Source organism: Sciurus vulgaris (genome assembly GCF_902686455.1).
Source record: "Sciurus vulgaris genome assembly, chromosome: 12".
NCBI classification, from domain to species: domain Eukaryota; kingdom Metazoa; phylum Chordata; class Mammalia; order Rodentia; family Sciuridae; genus Sciurus; species Sciurus vulgaris.
This window is the reverse complement of record NC_136473.1, coordinates 30,478,510-30,499,024: the sequence shown is the minus strand read 5'-3', so window position 1 is coordinate 30,499,024 and position 20,515 is coordinate 30,478,510. Positions and strand designations below refer to the sequence as shown.

At 38.0% G+C, this 20,515-nt stretch overlaps 1 protein-coding gene across 2 annotated transcripts in view; it reads right to left on the bottom strand.

Moving 5' to 3' along the window:
* The window catches only part of ITGA8 (integrin subunit alpha 8), a 232,611-nt gene that overhangs the window by 108,328 nt on the left and 103,768 nt on the right, over window positions 1–20,515 (bottom strand). For both annotated transcript variants that reach the window (XM_079108168.1, XM_079108169.1), the window contains exons 8-11: window positions 15,520–15,564; window positions 10,053–10,096; window positions 8,625–8,681; window positions 5,428–5,480 (exon numbers count right to left, since the gene is read on the bottom strand). In XM_079108168.1, coding sequence (XP_078964294.1) covers window positions 5,428–5,480; window positions 8,625–8,681; window positions 10,053–10,096; window positions 15,520–15,564 — 199 coding nt within the window. The remainder of the gene's footprint in view (window positions 1–5,427; window positions 5,481–8,624; window positions 8,682–10,052; window positions 10,097–15,519; window positions 15,565–20,515) is intronic.

Sequence of the window (20,515 nt, the reverse complement as noted above, 5' to 3'; positions counted from 1 at the left end):
ACCCATCTCATCTTTCACACATCATTTGATACAGAACATTACAAACACTTTCATCAAAAGCAAAGCGCAAATATTTTGATAAACTATGAGAGAACCCACCAATGAGAATGTTCAAGATGAAGAATCTGCATTCAAGTTTTTGGCAGTCAAATGGTTTGAGTTAGTATCTGAACTTTACTTTTTCTCTTTTTCTTCAGTAGTACTGTTTGTATGCTAAGTTCCATGACTAATATTCAGAATGTAGTTATTCATTAAAAGAACTCAGATCAGTAGACTATACAGTAAAGTTAATATCTAATCAACCTAATTGATTTACAGGCAAGAACAAATATATTACATTATAGAAATCAGTTTAACTTACCACCTTTTTATGTATAACTTTCTAGATTTTTCTTCCTAATTTAATCATAATGATGTTTCCTGTGCAAATGATTATACTTGTACTAAATCTAGTATAAAGCCATAGCCACCCAAAGCTTCTTGCTTTCAAACAGATTTCTCTAAAATGCTGTCAGTTAACTAACTGCAATGAATCTCGTTACATTTACCTCCTTTTGGCCTCACAGAGGCTGGAAACAATAGACATATGGAGATATCCAATGGATTAAATTGTAATTCTGTGAATTTCTGAAATAGTATAAATACTATAAGATTCAAAAGCCCCAAGGAAAAAAAAAAAAACAATACAAACCAAAACAAAACGGATTCTTCCTTGAGTTCAAGATGAAAAATACCATCCCTACTTGTTAAGGAGTTTGTCCAGAAATTCCTAACAAAGTTTACATTGACAGAGTTGTGGTCCTGGCTGCGGAAAGATAACTAAACTGAAGTTAATTTTGCCAGTTTGTTTACATGGTACTTTCAAAACCATCACAGCCTTGACAATATCATCTCCCAGCCAGCAGGCACCCAACTGTTTGGTCTAAATTTTTGGAGTCCACTCAGATTGGACTTAGAAAAATCTACTGGAATATTTTTCTTAGTAAAAGTATTGGAGAAAATTTCCACCAATTTACTTGTCATTTACTTAATGACACTTTTATTTTCCTGATATTGAGATGTTGGGGCATTTGTAGGGACCTTGCTTTTGTTGCATAGTCAATAAGGAATTTACTCACTGCCTGAAGATGTTCATTAGGTATGTACGATCATTAGTATGTATGTATGTATGTATGTTCATTATGTATGTACAATCATACTTAATTTTCTTGGAGAATGGAAAGACTGGTTCAATCCCACAATTGTCTGTGTTTGAGGGGGGTCTCTCCCCTGAACCATGAACAATTTTACCTGGACAAGTGATTTTCTTTTTCTTTTTTTTAAATACATGTTTTTTAGTTGTCAACGGGTCTTTATTCTACTTATTTGTATGTGGTGCTGAGAATTGAACCCAGTGCCTCACACACACAAGGCAAGTGCTCTACCACTGAGCCACAATGCAGCCCTACCAAATGGTTTTCTTAACTCTGTATATACTATGTACAACATTATTGTACTCTCAGACTTTATTTTGACTATATATCTTTATTTTGACTATATATCTTTTTTCTTTGACCAATCACAATTGCTTCTAGAATAAATTCATTTTTAATAGGACCTTGAATTTAAATTTGAGGTATCTAGGTAATTACAAACAGCAAGTTATTATCACACTGGGAATCTTTGGACACCTTACCTTTGAGTAGACAGTATTAAGTTAAAGGACCTATTCTTTCATATAGTCTAAAGAATTTGGAAAATGTTACCTAATAAAAAAGAGAAGTAGTGTGCACAGCAATTTTTAAGGACATCCAGAAAGAACTAATTTATCACTTGAAAATTCCTGTGTTGTTATTATCGTGTTGTTTCAATCAGCAGGAAGCCAGTGAAGTCCTTTTCTCACACGTTTTTGTCCTTAACATGGCAAAAATACGTACCATAAACATTGTCACGAAACTTTGCTATAGTCTAAATTGAGGATGTTTCCAGGAAGGAAAGAGTACCCTCCGGGGCAAATTGTGAAAACCGGGAAATTTTGCAGGGATTCAAAACAGGAGCGGCCCCGGAAGGGCACACATGGAATGAATCTGTGCTCTCTAAAATGCCACGCAGACCCACGGGAAAAGCCCCTGTGCTCATGTGACCTTCTGTTGAGAGAAACATATCTAGGCACATCCGAAAGGCCACCGTGGAAGTGTTGTTCCCTACAGAGTGGCTTCACCAAACCTGAAGAGCATGCCATGCTTGGGCTTCGGGTTCTTCTTCAAGAATTGTCTTCCTAAATGATTGAGAGCCTGTGATGACAGTTATGGTCTGTCCACGTTGGAATTCCTGACTGGTGGTCCTAATCTTTCTCCCTCTTCACACTCAGATGAATAGAGATTCATGTGACTTAATTTTAAGTTAAAACTGCTTTCAGGATAAAACTGGTAGTGAACTAGACCTTCGAAATATATCCAGAGTGTAAGGACTTCTGTTTCCTCCATGGCTGCTGCTCTGGTCCAACACTGCCACGCGTGCCTTGGCATGTGGTGACTGACCAGACAGACAGAGCCCGCCTGTGCAACCAGAGTCTGAGCAGGCTGCTCCCTCCCTTGGAATCCTCCATGGCTCATAGGATGTGGTGTCCCTGTGAAGACAGACTCATCCTAGTTCACGGCAGAGTCTGGGTGGCCTCTGCACCTTTATCCTCAGGCTCCCCCTTGTTACCTCTCTGAGCCTCTTTGTTGTTCCTCAGAAATGCCAGGAGTTCCCACCTCCAGGAATTTGTTCTGTTTACTGTATGTCTGGGAACATTCCTCTCCCCATTTTATGTCATCAATGGCTTCCTTTCTTATCTCCGTCAGGTCTTTTCTCCACTGTAATCTCCACTGAGGTTTTCTCCATGTACTTGATTTAAAACTGCAGCTACATCAATATTTATAGCAGCACAATTTATGATAGCCAAGCTGTGGGACCAACCTAGGTGCCCTTCAACAGATGAATGGATAAAGAAAATGTGGTACATAAACACAGTGGTATATTACTCAGCCATAAGGAAGAATGAAATTATGGTATTTGCCAATAAATGGTTGGAACTGGGGAACATCATGCTAAATCAAGTTAAGCCAATCCCAAAAAGTCAAAGGTTGAAGGTTTCCTCTGATATGCCAAAGCTTATCCAAAATAAGTGAAGGGGACAAAAAGAAAGGAAGACAAAGGAAAATAAAGTGGAGAGGGAATTTCATCAAAATAGAGGAAAGATCAGCAAAGTAGAGAAGGGGATTGAGGGTGAGGGAGGAAGGACGGAAAGAGTGAAGAACAGTGGACTGAATCTGACCACACTTTCCTAAGTACATACATGGATATACCTCAGTGAATCTCAACTTGAAGTATATCCATAAGACACTAATTGAAATCAAAAACTATAAATAAATTGCAGAAAGATCAGCAGAGTAGAGGCATGGGGAGAAAGGGGGAAAAGGAAGGGGGCGGGGGGAGTCCTGGGGACTCAATTAGAGCAAATTACATTGCATGCTTTTGTGATTATACCAAATGTATTTTAATGTGACGTGTAACTACAAAGAATCAATTTAAAAATGAATTGGAGAAGAGGAAAAAACTTCATGCACAGCGCTGGGGTTGTGGCTCAGTGGTAGAGGGCTTGCCTAGCATCCCCAACACCACCAAAGAATTAAAATGAAATAAAAGAAAAAACATCCTCCCAGTACTCCTTTCAGTTTTTCTTTTAAATTTTAATTAATAAACTTTATATTATAGAGTAGCTTGAGAGTCAGACAAATCTGAGCAGAAAGTACAGAGTACCCACATTTCTTGCCCTCCGATACATGGCCTTTCCCACCCCCACGTCTCCCCTCAGTGTGGTGCCTTTGTTACATCAATGAACTGACCCTCCTGCATCATTATCAGCTGCAATCCCCAGTTCACATGGAGTTCACTCTTAGTGCAGTACGTTCTATGGGATTTAAAAGTGTGTAATGACAGTATCTTTTATGATAGCTTCACTATCCTCAAAATCCTCTGTGTCCCCTCTATTCATCTCTTCCTGCCTCCCCCTGCCCAAACTTCTGGCAAACACTGATCTTTTTATTGTTCCCATAGGTTCTCCTTTATCCCACAATGTCATATAATTAGAATGATGTAGCATGTAGCCTCTTTGGATTGGCTTCTTTCACTTAGGAATATGCATTTAGTGTTCTTCCATGTCTTTCTGACTTGATAGCTCATTGCTTTCTAGAGCTGAATAAAAATCTCATTATCTGGATGTACCACAGTTTATTTATCCACCCACCTACTGAAGGATATCTTGGTTGCTTTCAGTACTGGTGTTTTTGACTTTTTCTACAGAGTTCTTATCACCGTTTAATACACTCTTTATTTGACTTATTTTTTCTCTGTAGCTCCCACTTTTCCAACTTGAGTATATATAACCTCATGAAATTGTTATATTCTGCAAAAGGAACCAGGGCATAGTAGATTCTCAAGAAATAAATGTTCAATGAAAGGATAACAAAAAGATATTTTCCAAAAGCTATAAAAGTTACTAAACTTATCTCCAATCATATACCACAGCATAATATAGGAAGTACATTTCCAGCTATATAAAGGTCACAGGAAAATGTCTATCAAAGATCTATTTAAAGTACTTGCTCCGAATCCTGGAATGTGATAAGAGTTTTCAGATATTTCCTTTCTACAAAACCGTGAGCTTCATGAGAACAGAGACCCAGTCTAATAACTTTGTATAGGGTTCTGGGCATTGCAAACCCTGCCTGGAACAGTCGTGCTCCAACAGTACCTACTGCATGGAGACTCGGTACATCTCAAAGATTTTCTTATTTCATGATTTATTAACTTACAGTGAATAAAAGAGATGCTTGATAATAATTTATTTTTGAAGTAATGTTGTAATGACAACCACAATTCAATAGTGCTGTTTGGTCCAAGTTTGACTGTAATTTACTATCCTAGTCAGAAAAATAGCATTATTATTATTTCATCTTCCCTTTGGATGTTGCTACAGTTGGTTCTAGCAATGTCAGGAGGAAACAATACATTTTTGTGCAAATGTGCTATGACTATATCATATTCTAGGGGGAAAATTCTTAGGAGTGAAGAGACAGATGAACAAATTCCTCAATGAATATGGATTTTGAATGGCCAAGGATTATTTGCTTCATAAAATTAAAAATAAAACCAAATAAAATAGTCCTCTTTTAGAAGCGGCAGATGTGGAAAATCTCAGTAAAGACATAAAATAGGATGACAGAATTCTTTATTAGATACATCCTCCTGTCCTGAATAAAAAAAAAAAAAAAAAAAAGTTCAAACAAGGGAGCCTCTATGTTTTTGAGGAAGTACAGAAGGATGAACTTCAGGAAGGAAAAATATCACATCTTTATGGATGACCATGATATATAGAGAGTAAGGGGGTTCTTATAAACTTACCCATCATTGTTAACATCCGATACAACAACACTATATCCAAAATAAGATGCCATCTGCAAAAGAAAATCAAAAGTGACATATTTTGTGTTCAAAAAGTCATTTTTATAGTCATCTCTTAATTATTCCTGAATGATGCATCTCATCTTGGTACATTTTTTGCACTTAGATTCCTAAATTCTTGGACATGGACTGACTGTTGAGTCACTTACTCTCATTTAGTCTCACCCTGACCCAATGAATAATTTTCCCTATAATAACCCTGACATCTGCTTGGACATCCTCTGGTTATGCTTAACAATCAGCCCATTCAATCTGTGCACACAACGATTAGAATATTCTTTGAATCATGCAACTTTTCATAACTGCTAGTCCTTTATCCCACCTAGTTCTATAATCTTGAATCCCACAAAAGGAATCTAATTCCACCTCCATGTGAAGTCTCATGTGCAAATGTTTTCAGATGGTCCACCAACCAGTCCCTCTTTCTTAGAAATGACACATGGGGAACAAAGAATGGATGGTTCTTAGGAGTACAGTGACAGAAGAGTGAAGTGGGATTGATAATCTCTATTTGGTGTCCTTTATATTATTAAAGCATAAGGAAAGTTTTAATTTGGGGGAAACCTACATCTCAGTATCAATTTTATATTGAACTCATAGTCAATGAAAGCTCCTAAGTCTTTTCTTCAAGTGTAGCAGCATATCATTACCCCCCCATATTTTCCCTTGGAAGTTTTTATTGTTCAGTCTAGGTTTCCAGGAGTTATAATTGTTTCGGATTTGTCTGATCATTTCAGCTTGCCAATTTTGTTTCTTTGGTCTAAAGTTTCAATTGATTGAGCCTCCTGCCACCTTCTAAGTTAATCAACTTCTAGGAAGCATGTCCATGGAAGGCTGAGAATGATTGGTTGAGTTCTCTCTTCTACCTAAGCAGTGTTTGGACCAAAGTAGGTGCCAGGGACCCAATTCTCATTGTTGAGGGAGAGAACCCAAGTTACTAAGTGTCACACGATCTCAGTTCTTATTCTCTTTTCTTTATTCCAAACATAAACAGTGCAAGTCTTATCCCTTGGGTGATGCTGTGTGGCCTTCACTCAGAGAAATTCCATCATTTATGCATTAAGTTCTGAGGTTCAAGATTACAGAACTAGGTGGTATTGAAGAGGAGAAGTTATAGAAGGACTGAATTTAGCAAATGTTAAAAATGCTTCTAATGACAAAAATGTAAAAAGAGATCTGGCTAAGGAAAATGTTCTTCACTTTCTCTTTTGATTTCTTTTTTTATTAGCATGTATTAATTATATGAATTTATGGGATTCAGTGTGACATTGCCATACATGCAACTAGCCCACATTGATCAAATCCCCTTAGTCATAGTTGTTCAACATTCACAGATCCCCCGACTTCTCTGCCATCCTGACCTCATTTCTCCATAACTTCCATAAGAGTATCATGAAAGATGTGAATGGCTTTGTGGAACATTTCAGAGTAAGAGGTGGACTGAGTCCCCACATTTTGGCAGCAAGATGTCAAATGAGCATTTTCTGCTCATTTAAAAACCTGAGAATCCATTCTCTTGACATGCCTCTCAGACAGCAGAACCAAATTCAGTGCTTAAAGAAGTATGGTGAGCTTCGCCAGTCACAATACCCAGGAGCATGTGGGAGATAAACTGTGGCCTCAGACCGTATTTGGTCAAGAGGGTGGTAGCATCCTGTTTTCAGGAACTGACCCATTCACAGTAGGACCTCAGGAAGTGACAGTGGGTAAGGAGCAATAGTAGTCTCTGGGAGGAAAGGAGTGTCAAGACTCCACATACTACTGAGGCTCAGGAGAGGGTTCCAGTTACAGGAAAGAAGAGCAGCACAGGTCCAGGCCCATCTGCTCTGACCAATGGGATCAAACCTCAGAGTAGCGAGTGCCATCTAAGAGGGAAGGAGGGACCGAGAGCTCACCACCAGGTACACTGAACAGCATCTGCAATACACCAAGACTGTTCTCGATCACAGCAGGTACTGGGGTTTTCCTTTTAAGAAGGGTAGTCTGCCTTGCTGTGCAATCCTGGCTTAGTGGCTAGCATGGAGAGTCTATGAGAGTTCTAACCTGCTCTTCTAGATTCTTCCTTTCCCAGAGCCCCAACAATATATTTGGAATAGAGGAAATCCCACCTGCATTTCTTGATTTTGCAGTCTCTTGTGCTGAATTACTGGGTTCTTAGAGATGTATTTGACTTATTTGCCCCAACACCCACATGCACGCGCGCACACACAAAGACACGCACACACCCTCGCACTCAGTCTCCGGGAGCTTTTGTCCTCTGTTATGGAGGACCTGTGGCTCCTGGCATTCCAGAGACTCCTCATCATTTGCGACTATTTCCCTACATGTAGTATCAGCTCCACTTGGGCTGCCACTAGTAATTACTTGGTCACTTCATTCAGACCCTGGTCCATTCTATCATGACCTCAGTTAACTCATTTTTTAAATGCAGCATAAAGTGGCTAAGAGATCATCCTGAATGGAACACGGAATTCTCTCTCTGCCACTGCCAGGAAAAGATCCCCTAAAGGGCTTTATGTTTCTGTCACCTCAAAAGACAGCTCGACACCAGCTGTTCATGACAGCTTCAAAGTATGCACTTGATTTTGAATGTGAATCTATTAAAAAATAAATTGAAACCAGGGGGTTCCTGACTAAAGGTCATGAGAGAAGCCCCTGTCCCTCTTTATCTTTGGCTCCTACTTCTGTCTCTCTTGCATATACACACCGGGGACTCCTCACAGTGGACTCCTCAGACACGTCAGTTGGTTCCTGTTTGAAAATCTTTTTATTAGCTGTCCTTAGCTTCGCATTAGATGTTGCCCCCCAGAGGATCCCCTGACCACTCTACCTAAGAGCTCCCCGTCACACCCCAATTATATAGCTGTTTATTTTCTTTCTATCACCTATTGCTATCTGACAGTATCACGAACAATATTTTTGAATTAACTCTCCTGTCCTGCCACACCCCACACACAGCTGCAGGAGAGTAGGGATTCATCTCTCTGCTGAACTGTTGTATTCTCAGTGCCCAGCTCAGTCTCCAGCCCATAGCAGGTGCTCATTAAATATTTTTTGAGTGAACGAATAAATGATATAAGTATTAAAGTATGTTAGCACAGAGTGACCCTAATGATTTCATATTAAAATATCTTTACCTGTTTGCCAGTGAAATTCTGAATAAAGGTCATATCTGTAGAATTAATGATTGAGACCTGAAATCAGAGAAATTAGATAGGAGCACCACTTAACATAAAGTTAAAGAAATTATTTTTTAAAAAATCACAACTTAAATAATTTAATGTTTTTGTGTAATGGGAGTAGGGATAGCGGGGGCCAAGAGAAGAATGGAGGAAATTTGGATTATGTAGAGGGGTAAGGGAATGAAAGATAGTGGACTGAGACAGACATCATTACCCTATGTACATGTATGATTACATGAATGATGTGAACCTACATCATGTACAACCATAGAAATGAAAAGTTGTACCCCATTTGTGTACAATGAATCAAAACGCAGTCTGTAAAAATAAAAAAAGAAAAAAGAAAATTGATTTAAGAACAAAATATGTTTTTCTTTTTATAAACTCTCTATATATTCTTTTCCTAATTTCATGATGACTAGTTATGATAGACTTGCCTAATATCCATCCCAAATTCGTGTCTACCTTTCCAGAATGTGACCTTATTGGGAAACAGGGTCTTTGTAGACGAAATTAGTTAAGGGTCTCAAGAGGAGATTACCTTATGTTGGCCCTAAATCCAATGAATGGAATTCTTATAAAAAGAGGAGGGGTACATTTAGATACAGAGGGACTATGGCTATAGGGAGGTGGAGAGTTGGAGGCAGACACTGGAAAGATGCTGTCACAAAGTGAGGAAAACCAGAGTCAGCAGGAGTTGGAAGGGGCAAGGAGAATCCTCTAGAGGTGTTGGAGGGACCAGGACCCTGCCTACACCTGGATCAGACTTGGCCTTCAGCACTGTGAGAGACCACATTCATGTTGATGAAAGCCACTCTGTGTTTGTGGCAATTCTACATAGCGATCTTAGCAATCTAATATACTAGTGAAATCGCTATTGACTTATTATTTCTACCATATGAGATATATTAAAGTGCTGATTGTAGCATGGAAGCCTTCACAACGCTCCTCAATTATGCACATGGATAGGGTCAGCTCCCTGGATGTGTGGCCTATCCTGGATGTGTGGCCTATGTAGTCACACAAGGCCTTGGGCTCCACCAGATCCCACCTTAGTTTAATGCTTTGTTCTTGCTATCCTGACACTTTAATAATTTAAAAATCTTTGATAATTATGACTCTTTGCAAAAAAATTTTTTTAAAAGTGCCCCACATTTTCATTTTATACTTGGCTTCACAAATCATGCCCCTTATCCTGTACATGGATCTGAACAAATCCAGCCTTGTTTGTTTTCCTTCCTATTTCAGTAAGCAAACAGCATGAATTAATAGGAGGAACTCATTAATAAAGAAAAGATTTGAAGACTTAAAAATAGCTTGCAAGAAAACATTTCTCTTCATGAACAACAACTATTCTTTTAGAATGCATTCTCAAGTACTCACATATCCAAAATTCTGTGCTCCTCTTGGAACTCCAGCAACCAATTCTGGGGATAAAATAGCCATTTAGAAGGGACATTGCATGTATATTTAAAGCTGTGTATCAAATAAGTGGTAATGACAGTGTTTTTAAAATGAGTAGCCATCAGGTAGAGGGTTAAAAGTTGAAAGTCAGGTTTTCACATTACTTTTTAGCTTTTATTTCTTAGCAGACGATAGAAAACAGAAGAGCAAGTTTTACTTTGAGATTTTCCAGTTTTCATACCAGTCTTCAGGCCGTTCTCCCTCTGGAACATAAGCCTGGTTTCTCAAATCTGTAAGCGATTTCTAAGTTGGAACTCTTATTCTGATTTGCCAGCATTCACTAGGGGGGACCTTTTTGTGTTTCTTTTGCTGGTACAGAAGTACAGCTCTATGACACTAACACACTAAAACTAAGTGCAAATCTTGGGAATGTTGGCAGAGCATTTGGGCAACATGGCAACTAAGCATATTGCAGGGAGGACGTGTCCATGGTAGAGCAGAAAACACTGGGGAAGGAGGCAGTATATTCCAGCGAACTGTGGCCTGGCTTTAGATTCAGAAAACAGTGGTTACAGTAATGGGTCTGCCACACACCTGAGATGAGTCATTGAACTTAATTTTTCCCAATCACCTGTAATCTATGGGAGTTGCACTTATGTCAAAAAATTTTTCAGCTCTCATTTCTATAAATATAAACTATCTTTTAGATTAGGTTTTAAAATTAGTATAATTTAAAGAAAACGTGCATGGAATAGATTCCTATTCTATCCAAATTGCTACTTGTCCTCCAAAACAGTTCCTAAAGGTACAGCACATATTCTAGCATTAAGTGTTATCTGTCGTTCTGTTCTTTGACAGAGTTGGGTGTGTATAGTGTTAGCATTAATTATTAGGGAAGATTCACTTAAATCAGATGTTAAATATTTCAAATGTAAATTCATTTACCCAGGTGACAAATATTTACATGTGACGGTAGGATATAGCAGTGAATAAAACAGACAAAATGACTTGGTCTCAAGGAGCTTAAATTCTAGTTGGAGAAGGCAGTCAATTAAAAACTAGAATCAATTAAATGGCATAATAGGATAAAATAAATGTTGCAGAGAAAAGTTAAATGATGAATTGATAGGGGAGTGTTGGAGTTAGGATGGGGAAGGAAATGCAGTTTATTAGGGTAGTCAAGAGAGACTCAGTGACTAGGTAATACTGGAGCAAAGACTGAAGAAAAGGAAGAAATAATTATTGTAGATTCTGGGAGGAGTCTGTTCTAGTTACAGGGAACATCAAGGGCAAAGGCCTTCAGGTGGGAGTGTGTTTGGAGTTACTCAAAGAACAGCAAGTTGACCAAAGTGACTTGATTAGAGCCAGTGAGGGGTAATGGAACAAGAGATGAGGACAGATTGAGGCCAATGAATGGAGCCTTTTAGGTCATTGTAAAGGCTTGGGTTATAGGCTGAAGGAGTAGGGAAGTCACTGGGAGAAAAGAATTTTCATGATCTAACTTCTGTTTCTGAAATTGTACTTTGATTTCTGGATTTAGGACAGACTGCAGGAGGGCATGGGTGAAGCAGGGAGACCGACCGGAAGCTCATGCAGCAATAATGGTGTGAGATAATGGAAACTTGGATCAGAGTAGAAGATATGCAGGAGGAAAGAAGTGAAAGAAGTGGTCTGGTTCTGGTTCTATTTTGAAGATTTCGTTAGCAGGATTTGATTATGGATTGGATATGGTGAGAGAGCACTTGGCTGACTTTCAAGGTATCTGACTTGAGCAATTTAGAGGAAGGCCCTGCCATTAGGTTGCCCCTGGGAGGGTAACAATGGGGGACTGCACCTCTGTCTGCGGGAATGGCAGGCCTTCAGTACCAGCACATCAAGTTTGGGATAGCAGCTACTCCATTAGAGATAGAGTAGGAAGCTGGATCCATGAGCCTGGAAATCAGCCTAAGCTGGAGAAATGAGGATTAGGAGATTACCAAGAGAGAACTCGAATTCTGTAGAAACAGTTCGTGGATTTAGTCCTGGGTCACTCCAGTGAGGTGAGGGAAATGAAAGAGTTTCCAGGGCCCTGGAGGGAAGCCAAGTGAAGAGACGAGAAGGAAGGGATCTGGGCCACCTGGTGCTCCTGAGGTACAAGGAAGATGAGCCACATGGAGGCCCCTGGTTCACTGGACAAGATCAGAAGAAGCACAGATCAACAGGCAGGGGCTGAGGAGAAAGGCACTGAGGAACTGACACACAGAGAATTCAGGAGGGGAAAAGTGACAATTCTTTCAAAGCAGAAAAATAGAGGTGTAAGCTGTAGCTGCAGGGAAAGTGGGACAAGTGGATTTTTTTAAAATGGGAGAAATAACAATATGATTGTATGCTAGTGAGAATGACGCAGGAGAAAGGAAAGAAATGATTCTACAAGAGATACAAAAGCAGGAATGGCTGGAGTCCCATCTCTGAAGCCGACAGCAAAAGGGGCCAAGCAGAGGGGTTAGCTGGAGAGAGCATGCAAATAGTCTACCTACAGCAACAGGAGGGAGAGTGAGGTGTGCTCTTGAAGAACAAGATAAGGTTCTCGTCAAGGAAGCTTCTAGCACTTGTAGTACACAGTCCAGTTTTCAGTCATCTTTTTTTTTTGGAGGGTATTAATTAAATCCTCCTGACACTGAGAACAAACCACAATCTAATATAATGGAATCGACTGATTTCAGGGTCAGACTTGTCAACTTCGGAAGCTTCAGGGGGATTATGTCATTTGAGATGCAGGGCAACCACTACTTCTCATATCCCACAAACTTTAAAATCTTGTTCCCAAAAACTCAACTGTTGTAACCCAGTAACTTTGGAATCTGCAACCTCCCATGACCACACTACTAAGGAGCTATTAAATGAAATGTTGACTAAAGATGTTTATAATCATTTGTAAATGATTAGGACAGTTTAATTACTGGGGTCAGAGGCAAATTAGAACTGTCACTCAACTACACAAATTTTCACTTGGGAAAATAGGGGACTTTTCTTAGATTTGTTCTAATAACTCATGGTGAAACCTTCAGAAGGTTCTTAATATCAGCAATATGCTCAGGAAAAATTTAGGTCTTTGACCTGGAAATTTGTGAACAGTGAGAAGCAGAAAGGAGACTAGCATTCATTGAAAGTCTTCTCTTAAATAAGCAATATACCATGTGATTTATCATATTTCCCTCATTTAACCCCTAAGGAGGAGGGATTGATATCCTATTTTGATAGGGAAATTGAGGCTTAGAGATTCAGTCACTGGAGAGGTCATAGTTGGTGAATAGGAGAAATCAAGAATTGTCAAGTCAATATTCTTCCTACCATATCCAATTACTTTCTTGATACGGGTCAAGTTCAGATCACTTTCTTGGGTCTTAGCTCACCACATTCGATTCCAAAATAAGATCAGAGGTTTTAAATCTTTTTTGAGTCATGAACACATTTGAAATTAAAAGAAACTTATTCATCCTCTCAAGAGAAAAATTCAAATACATATAAACTTTGCATATACATAATTCTTAAGAACTCAAAACCAGTGAAGCCCATCCATGAACCACTCAATGGTCCAAAGATTCCATATTAAAAACCCTTCATCTAGAGGACACCAAATCTGTTTTCATAGCATTCTAAGTCCCTTGTGTCCAACTAAGTGGATATGGACAGCCTTGGATTCATAATGGCCTAGTGAAGTGATTGTAGTATGCTTTCATAGAAATTTTATTTTAGATATGCTTAGAATTTTGATACATTTTCTAAATATTCCCGAGATCCAATAGAAAATCACAATTATTTTCTACCACCTTCCCTGAGAAAGTGCTGATGTGCATCAATCACTAATTTCCTTGGGTCAGAACTGAGTACTATATTGGAGGGTTTTTTCAATAAGTGTCTTAATTCCATGATAAAAAAAAAAAAAAGAAAAAGAAAATCACATTGGGCATAGTGGTGCATGCCTGTAAACCCAGTGACTCGGGAGGCTGAGTCAGGAGGATTTTGAGTTTGAGGCCAGCCTCAACAACGAGCAACTTAGTGAGACCCCGTCTCAAACTAAATAATAAAAAGGACTTGGCTGTAGCTTAGTGGTAAAGCACCCCTGGGTTCAATTCCCAGTAACAAAAAAAAAAAAAAAAGAGAGAGAGAGAAAGAAAAAAAAAAAAAAAAAAAGAAAACAGAAAAAAAAAAAAAAAAAAAGAAAAAGAAAAGAAAAAAGCATGAATCTTGCTTTCAAGGAGCTAGATGAAACAGCCAGGGTGGTAGTTAACTTTGCTTGCTTTCTCCCTTCCTTTCTTTTTGTTTTGTTTTGCAGATCACAAGCATAACTGGATTATATTTATTCCTCTGCTTAAACCATTCCTGGCTTCTCCCATGAGTTCTGCATAAATTCTAGAATCTTTTTCATGACCTACAAGACCCTACATGATCTGGGCCCTGTCACCCATTCTCTAAACCAATTTTATTTTCATTATTAGTATCAAAGTCCAGCCAGTCAAAATTAATTCCTTGAAAATTCCAATCTTTTACACACTTTAGAAAGCAAAATTGGCTTTTATCACAATATTTCACACAATTTCAAATTATGTATTCTGTGTTCATCAGCATCTGTCAACACCAGGAGATGGAAAACTCTGAGATTAAGAACCATTTGTTCACCTCTGCATGTCCCACACTTAACACACAGCACACACACACACACACACACACACACACACACACACACAAAGCTCCATGAATGAATGGCAAATGCTATAGGAGAGAGAAAAGCAAGATAACATAGGAGTTTACAGAAGAAGGTTAAGGAAGGATTTCTGGAGAAGACATCATCTGAAATTGGCTTAAAAGAGATAAATAAATAAAAGCACTTAGCCAACAGAAGATGGGGATGGATACAGGATTAGAGGACTGAAAACAGACCCAACAGCCAAAGCAAAGAACAGAGGACAGGAGAATACATGTCACATATGAGAACAGGCATTAATTTGTGCTGTTATTTTGGGACTGCACACGTCCAAAGGGAAAGAGAGAAATAATGTTGGCATGAGCTATAGGAGTCAGATGGAGAGACCATCTTATACATGTGCAATATAATATCTTAGCTAAAATAAAAAGAGGGATCTTAATTTCTCAAATTTGATCTGTTGCTAATAGCATGACTATTGTCTAATTCATTTAATAATTTGTATATTTTTCATGCATAACATAGGATGACTGCCCTAATTTTGTTGCTTAAGGTTTATATCAATTCCTATGAAATTTATTGAGACTGAAAATGCTATAATAATACATATATATTTTCCACAAAATATTATCATATATATTTGGGGTTCCATTTATATACATGGTGTATAGCAAAGAAAGCATATTTATAAAAGAACTTTTCATGTCATTTTACCTATTCTTCATGCTTTTAGAATGACTTAAGTTCAGTGATTTCTCTCACCTTGCTGAGAGTCTCCTGTGAATTCTCCAGCAGCAACTGAGTATCCTGTTTAAAAAAAAAAAGAAATAACCTGTAATCAGACTAAATAAGATAATCTAGGAAGAAATGAAAAAATACTATAGTACTTCTTTATTCAGAAATCTTTATCAACATTATGAAATAAAAGCTAATGGTTTAATAAAGGGGAAAAGCAATTCACACTACTCTCAATACTTTCATACTAAGTCCTAGATGCACTGACATTATGTAGAAACATGGCAAAAAAAATCAGATTCTGAAGTCAATTTTCAAAGCATGAACACTTCATCAATCTTTAAGTGTAAGTGGCAGCTGTTACATGGTAAGAGTTGCTGATTCATCATGATGAGGCACGATACTCTGAAAAATATTCTTTTTGCTCAAGTTTAACTACTTCTGATCATCAACAAGTCCTGCTTCCTAATTCCTTTAGTAATTGCTTTTCACAAATTTCACTTAGCTCCAAAAGGAGGTACTAGCTGTTCCTATAAAACATAACTACCATTTCTAAATTTTTCAAACAAGATGCCACTAGAATACCAAAGGTGGGAAAGAGTAGTCATGGAATGATGTTGTGTGGGTTGCATATGATAAAGTTTGAAAACATTATAGCAGCTGGAAAATCTCTTGTTGCTGATCTAGATACTCGATAGGGCCACCACCATGTAGTCCCTGTAGCATCAGTAGCAGCCCTGATGGCGTCTACTATCAGCACACTATTTTGTATGCAAAAGACTATTATGGATCCTACAGAATAGTTGCACAAAAACAAACAAAATAGCTGCTCAAATTATGTAAATATACAACATGACTTAAAAAAGGTAGTTGTATTTAAAGAGAAAAGCTAAGCATCTACTCTAAACTAATAAGGAAAAAAAACTTATATAAGATGACTCATGACATCAAATCAGTGGAATTCGCCTCTACTTTTAATCTGCTTGTCCTTTGAGAAAAAAAATATGTAAAGCAATGGATCTCACCAAGGTAACTATCATCGTAGGAAGCTGGAGCCACTTCTGTCTGCTTTTCTCCTGCCAGTTTCCTTAGAATATCCTTGAATGAGTAATTTGCGATAATATCTGCAATACTGGCGGTGATCACTTGACCTGTTTTAAACAAATTAATATGTTAACTGAATGAATGCAAGAGGCAGGCCCTCAGCAAACCCAGAACCACACGCTCCCTTGAAAGTGAGCATGGAATTGCTTGCATTCTTGATGATAAACTTTCCATACTGCCACTAGAACTGAGAGATAGAGTTGATTATAGCTGCACAGAAGACCAGAGATGAACAACAACGTTTTATGTCTTCCTGCTGCTTCCAGCATACATATTCCCTTCACCTTCAATTTACATAATTAAATTTTTTATTCTAGAATATTCTAGCTAGAAGGAAACTTTGAAATCATCTAATCTAATCTAACTTCTTATAAACGGGGAAAATGAGGCTCAAAGCCTTTGAATGCATTCTCTAAGTTCACATGATTTTGCAAGTAGGATATCTGGCATGACGACCAAGGTCTCCTTTGGCGTTCTAACAAGATTTTTTGTAATCCTGTGAAGTATAGATGGAGTATTAAATCTAAATTACTTATATTCAATAGACTGTAAACATATCACTTAAGTTAAAGAAAGGAATTACATGATCAGTGAGTCGTTTGCTTTTAATACTGAAATATATTGAGAAAGCATAAAATGATGACAGTAGGAAGCATCTAGGTTCAATGAGATTCAGAATTTTAGCAATAAAGGAATCCAACATTGATACGATAAGAAGTTCTGCTAATCTCTCCCAAATAAAGACTCTTGAAAGTCTCAAAATATGAAGTATTGGGGTATGTGAGAATATAAAAGATAGCAATTTTCCACTATAGTTTCTATGCATTCACATCTTTTATGGACATCTAGAGCAAAAGTGTGATCACAAGCTCTTTGGAAGAAAACTAGAGAAATGCTTTCAAAAGACTAATATTTAACATCAATTTTGAAGCCAAATTATTCTTCAGAAACTCACACATAAAAGTTCCCACAATATTTCTGTTTGAAATCCAAAAGAAAAAAAGAAAAAATAAAACTTTCAAACGATGTCATACATATCCCCAAGTCACCAGGACTGAAATGACTGTTCTGCTATTAGACAATGGTGTTTACACATGAATTTATGAACAATATCTGTAGAGTTTGCCAATTTACTTTGCATTAAAGCTCTATAATCCCTTCCCTTCCTCCCACAGACATACTGCCTTTGCTTTTTTCCTTCAGCTGGTTCTATAAACATAATCTTAAACCTTTATAAAAATGAATTATATATCTCAGACAAATATTTCTATGCCCTTGCCAGAACTGATTTACACCAAATAATTTGTATTAGACATTTCCCCAACTTAAACAAAGGAATGGATTATGCAAAATTAATCAAGTGAATTAGAAGATAATCTTTGGAAAATAAACATAATTTTTATATCTATCTCTTGCAAAACATATAATGTTGTTCAGTTTGCAAAATAACCTTTAAAGACCATAATGTTAATTATTGAATATTCACTATTACATGTGTGTGAATTAAGCTTAAGAGCAATTTCATATAAAATTTTATCATAAACTCATCTTCCTGGATCTTTCCCATTGGCTTTTAAATATTATCAGGTCTCTTCCATTAAAAAAAAAAAAAAAGTATTCCTCATCTATTCATCTGTCTCACATTCTACTCTAATTTTATCCTGAACTTTATGGCCAAGATTTAGACTAAATTCTCTGTATTCTTCAGTCATTACCAGTATGCAAGTGACATAAGGTAATCTTTTACCCACAATATCTTCCTAGAACTTAAGACTTGATTTCTAAATACTTAAGTGAAAAACTTTTGGATGGTCCGATGTTTCTATATTCGACATAACCAAAAGCAAACTCAACACCTTCTCTTTCCAACTCCTTCCAAATCTGTGCTCTTTCAATGTTCTGTAACTCAATGAGTAGTACCTACCCACAACCTTTCAGTTGCAGGAGTTAGTAACATATTCTTTTTTTTCTTAATTTTTTAATTTGTTCTACATGACAGAATACATTTATACATTTTGATAGATCATACATAAATGGAGAGTAATCTCACATTTTTCTGATTATACATTCTTCTTCCCCTCACCACTATACATTCAATCTATCATTTAAGCTATTTACTTTGCCGTCAGGGTAAAGTATCTTGTAAATTTTCCCTTTTTTGGGGGTGGGGCAGGTAGCAACTGAACCCAGGGCACTCAACCACTGAGCCACATCCCCAGGCCTTTATTATTTTTATTTTGAGATAGAGTCTCGCTAAGTTGCCAAGGACCTCACTAAGTTGCTGAGGCTGGACTTCAACTTGCCATCCTCCTGCCTTAACCTCCTGAGCTGGGATTTCAGGCATGTGCCACCATGCCTGGCAATTTTTTCCTCCTTTTCAATATATACATCTCTATTCTTAAGGAGCAAACATGTCCACCTGAAACCTATAGATAGTTGAACTTAGAAACTTATAGTTAGCTTATAACTTTATAACAATCTTATGACTAGTTTGCTAATATTTCACTTTGGCCAACTTCCAATCAGCTTTCCATATTGTAGCCAGAGTGATGGTCTTAAAAAATGAATTTGATCATAGCATGCCATGCATAAAATTCTCCAGCACTTTCCCGTTTTTCTCAGGATAAATACCACCTCCCTACTCCAGCTAAACCCACCCTTTTATACTCTCTAAACCCACCAGCGGTGTCTTGTTTGTAGGACAGTGACAATGCTGTTTACCTTGGCCTGCAAGTCCTCCGTGGTGGGAAGGACTACTCCATACATCTCTGGCAGCTCTTACTCTACTCTCTTAATCCTAGTCACCTTGACTCTCCTCTGTTCTCACCTGCACTGTTCTCTTTTATGCTGTGGGACAATTGCCAATAGTCCTTCCTCTCTTCACCTATGTAACTCCTACTTTAAGTTTCAAATCTCAGTTCAGGGTTGCTTGCTTCCAAATTAGTTGATCTTTGGGCTGCTGGCCTATGCAGAACATTTATAAGAATTAGAAGAGCCAGGTGCCATGGCTCATGCCTGTAATCCCAGTGGCTCAGGAGGCTGAGGCAGGAGGTGACAAGTTCAAGGCCAGCCTCAGTAGCCTACCAAGGACCTAAGCAATTTAGTGAGAACTTGTCTAAAACTAAAAGATAAAAAGGGCTGGGGATGTGGCTTAGTGGTTAAGTGCCCCCGAGTTCAATTCCCAATAACACACACACAAAAACAACAAAGGCCAAATGTTTCCTCTGATAAGTGGATGCTGATACATAATAGGGGAAGGGATAAGGGAAGAATGGATGAACATTGGATTGTGTAGAGGGAAATGAGAGGAAGGGAGGGGTTTGGGGGAAGGAAAGCTGGTGGAATGAGACAAACATCATTACCCTATGTACATGTATGATTACACAAATGGTGTGACTCTATATCACGCACAACCAGAGAAATGAAAAGTTGTACTCCATTTGTGTACAATGAATCAAAATGCATTCTGCTGTCATGTACAACTAAATAGAACAAACAAACAAAAAAGAATTAGAGGGAGTCATCCTATTTGGGTAGGTGCTGTCTTGCACCTGATCAGAATATAAAGCTCACCTATTGCAGGCATCATGTAAAAGCCTCCTATATTTTCATGGCCCCATCATCACATCCCTTTCTTTCACCGTGTATGTCATGGCTGGAGTTTCTTAGGTGCTCATGTTACTATTCAATTGATGCCTGGATCTTTCCCCAGGTATTAACCTCTGTGAAGGTAATACCATGTCTGTTTTCACGTATTATTGTATTCCCAGTGTTTAACACAAAACCTGGCGTGGTTTCAGGAAGTTCTTGGGGGAGAAATGAATTGTTAAGTTGCAAGAATATCTTAAAATAGCATTTCTTCAACAAAGTACAAATCATAAGATGCTTTAATGAATAAACTATGAATAGGGATATAATA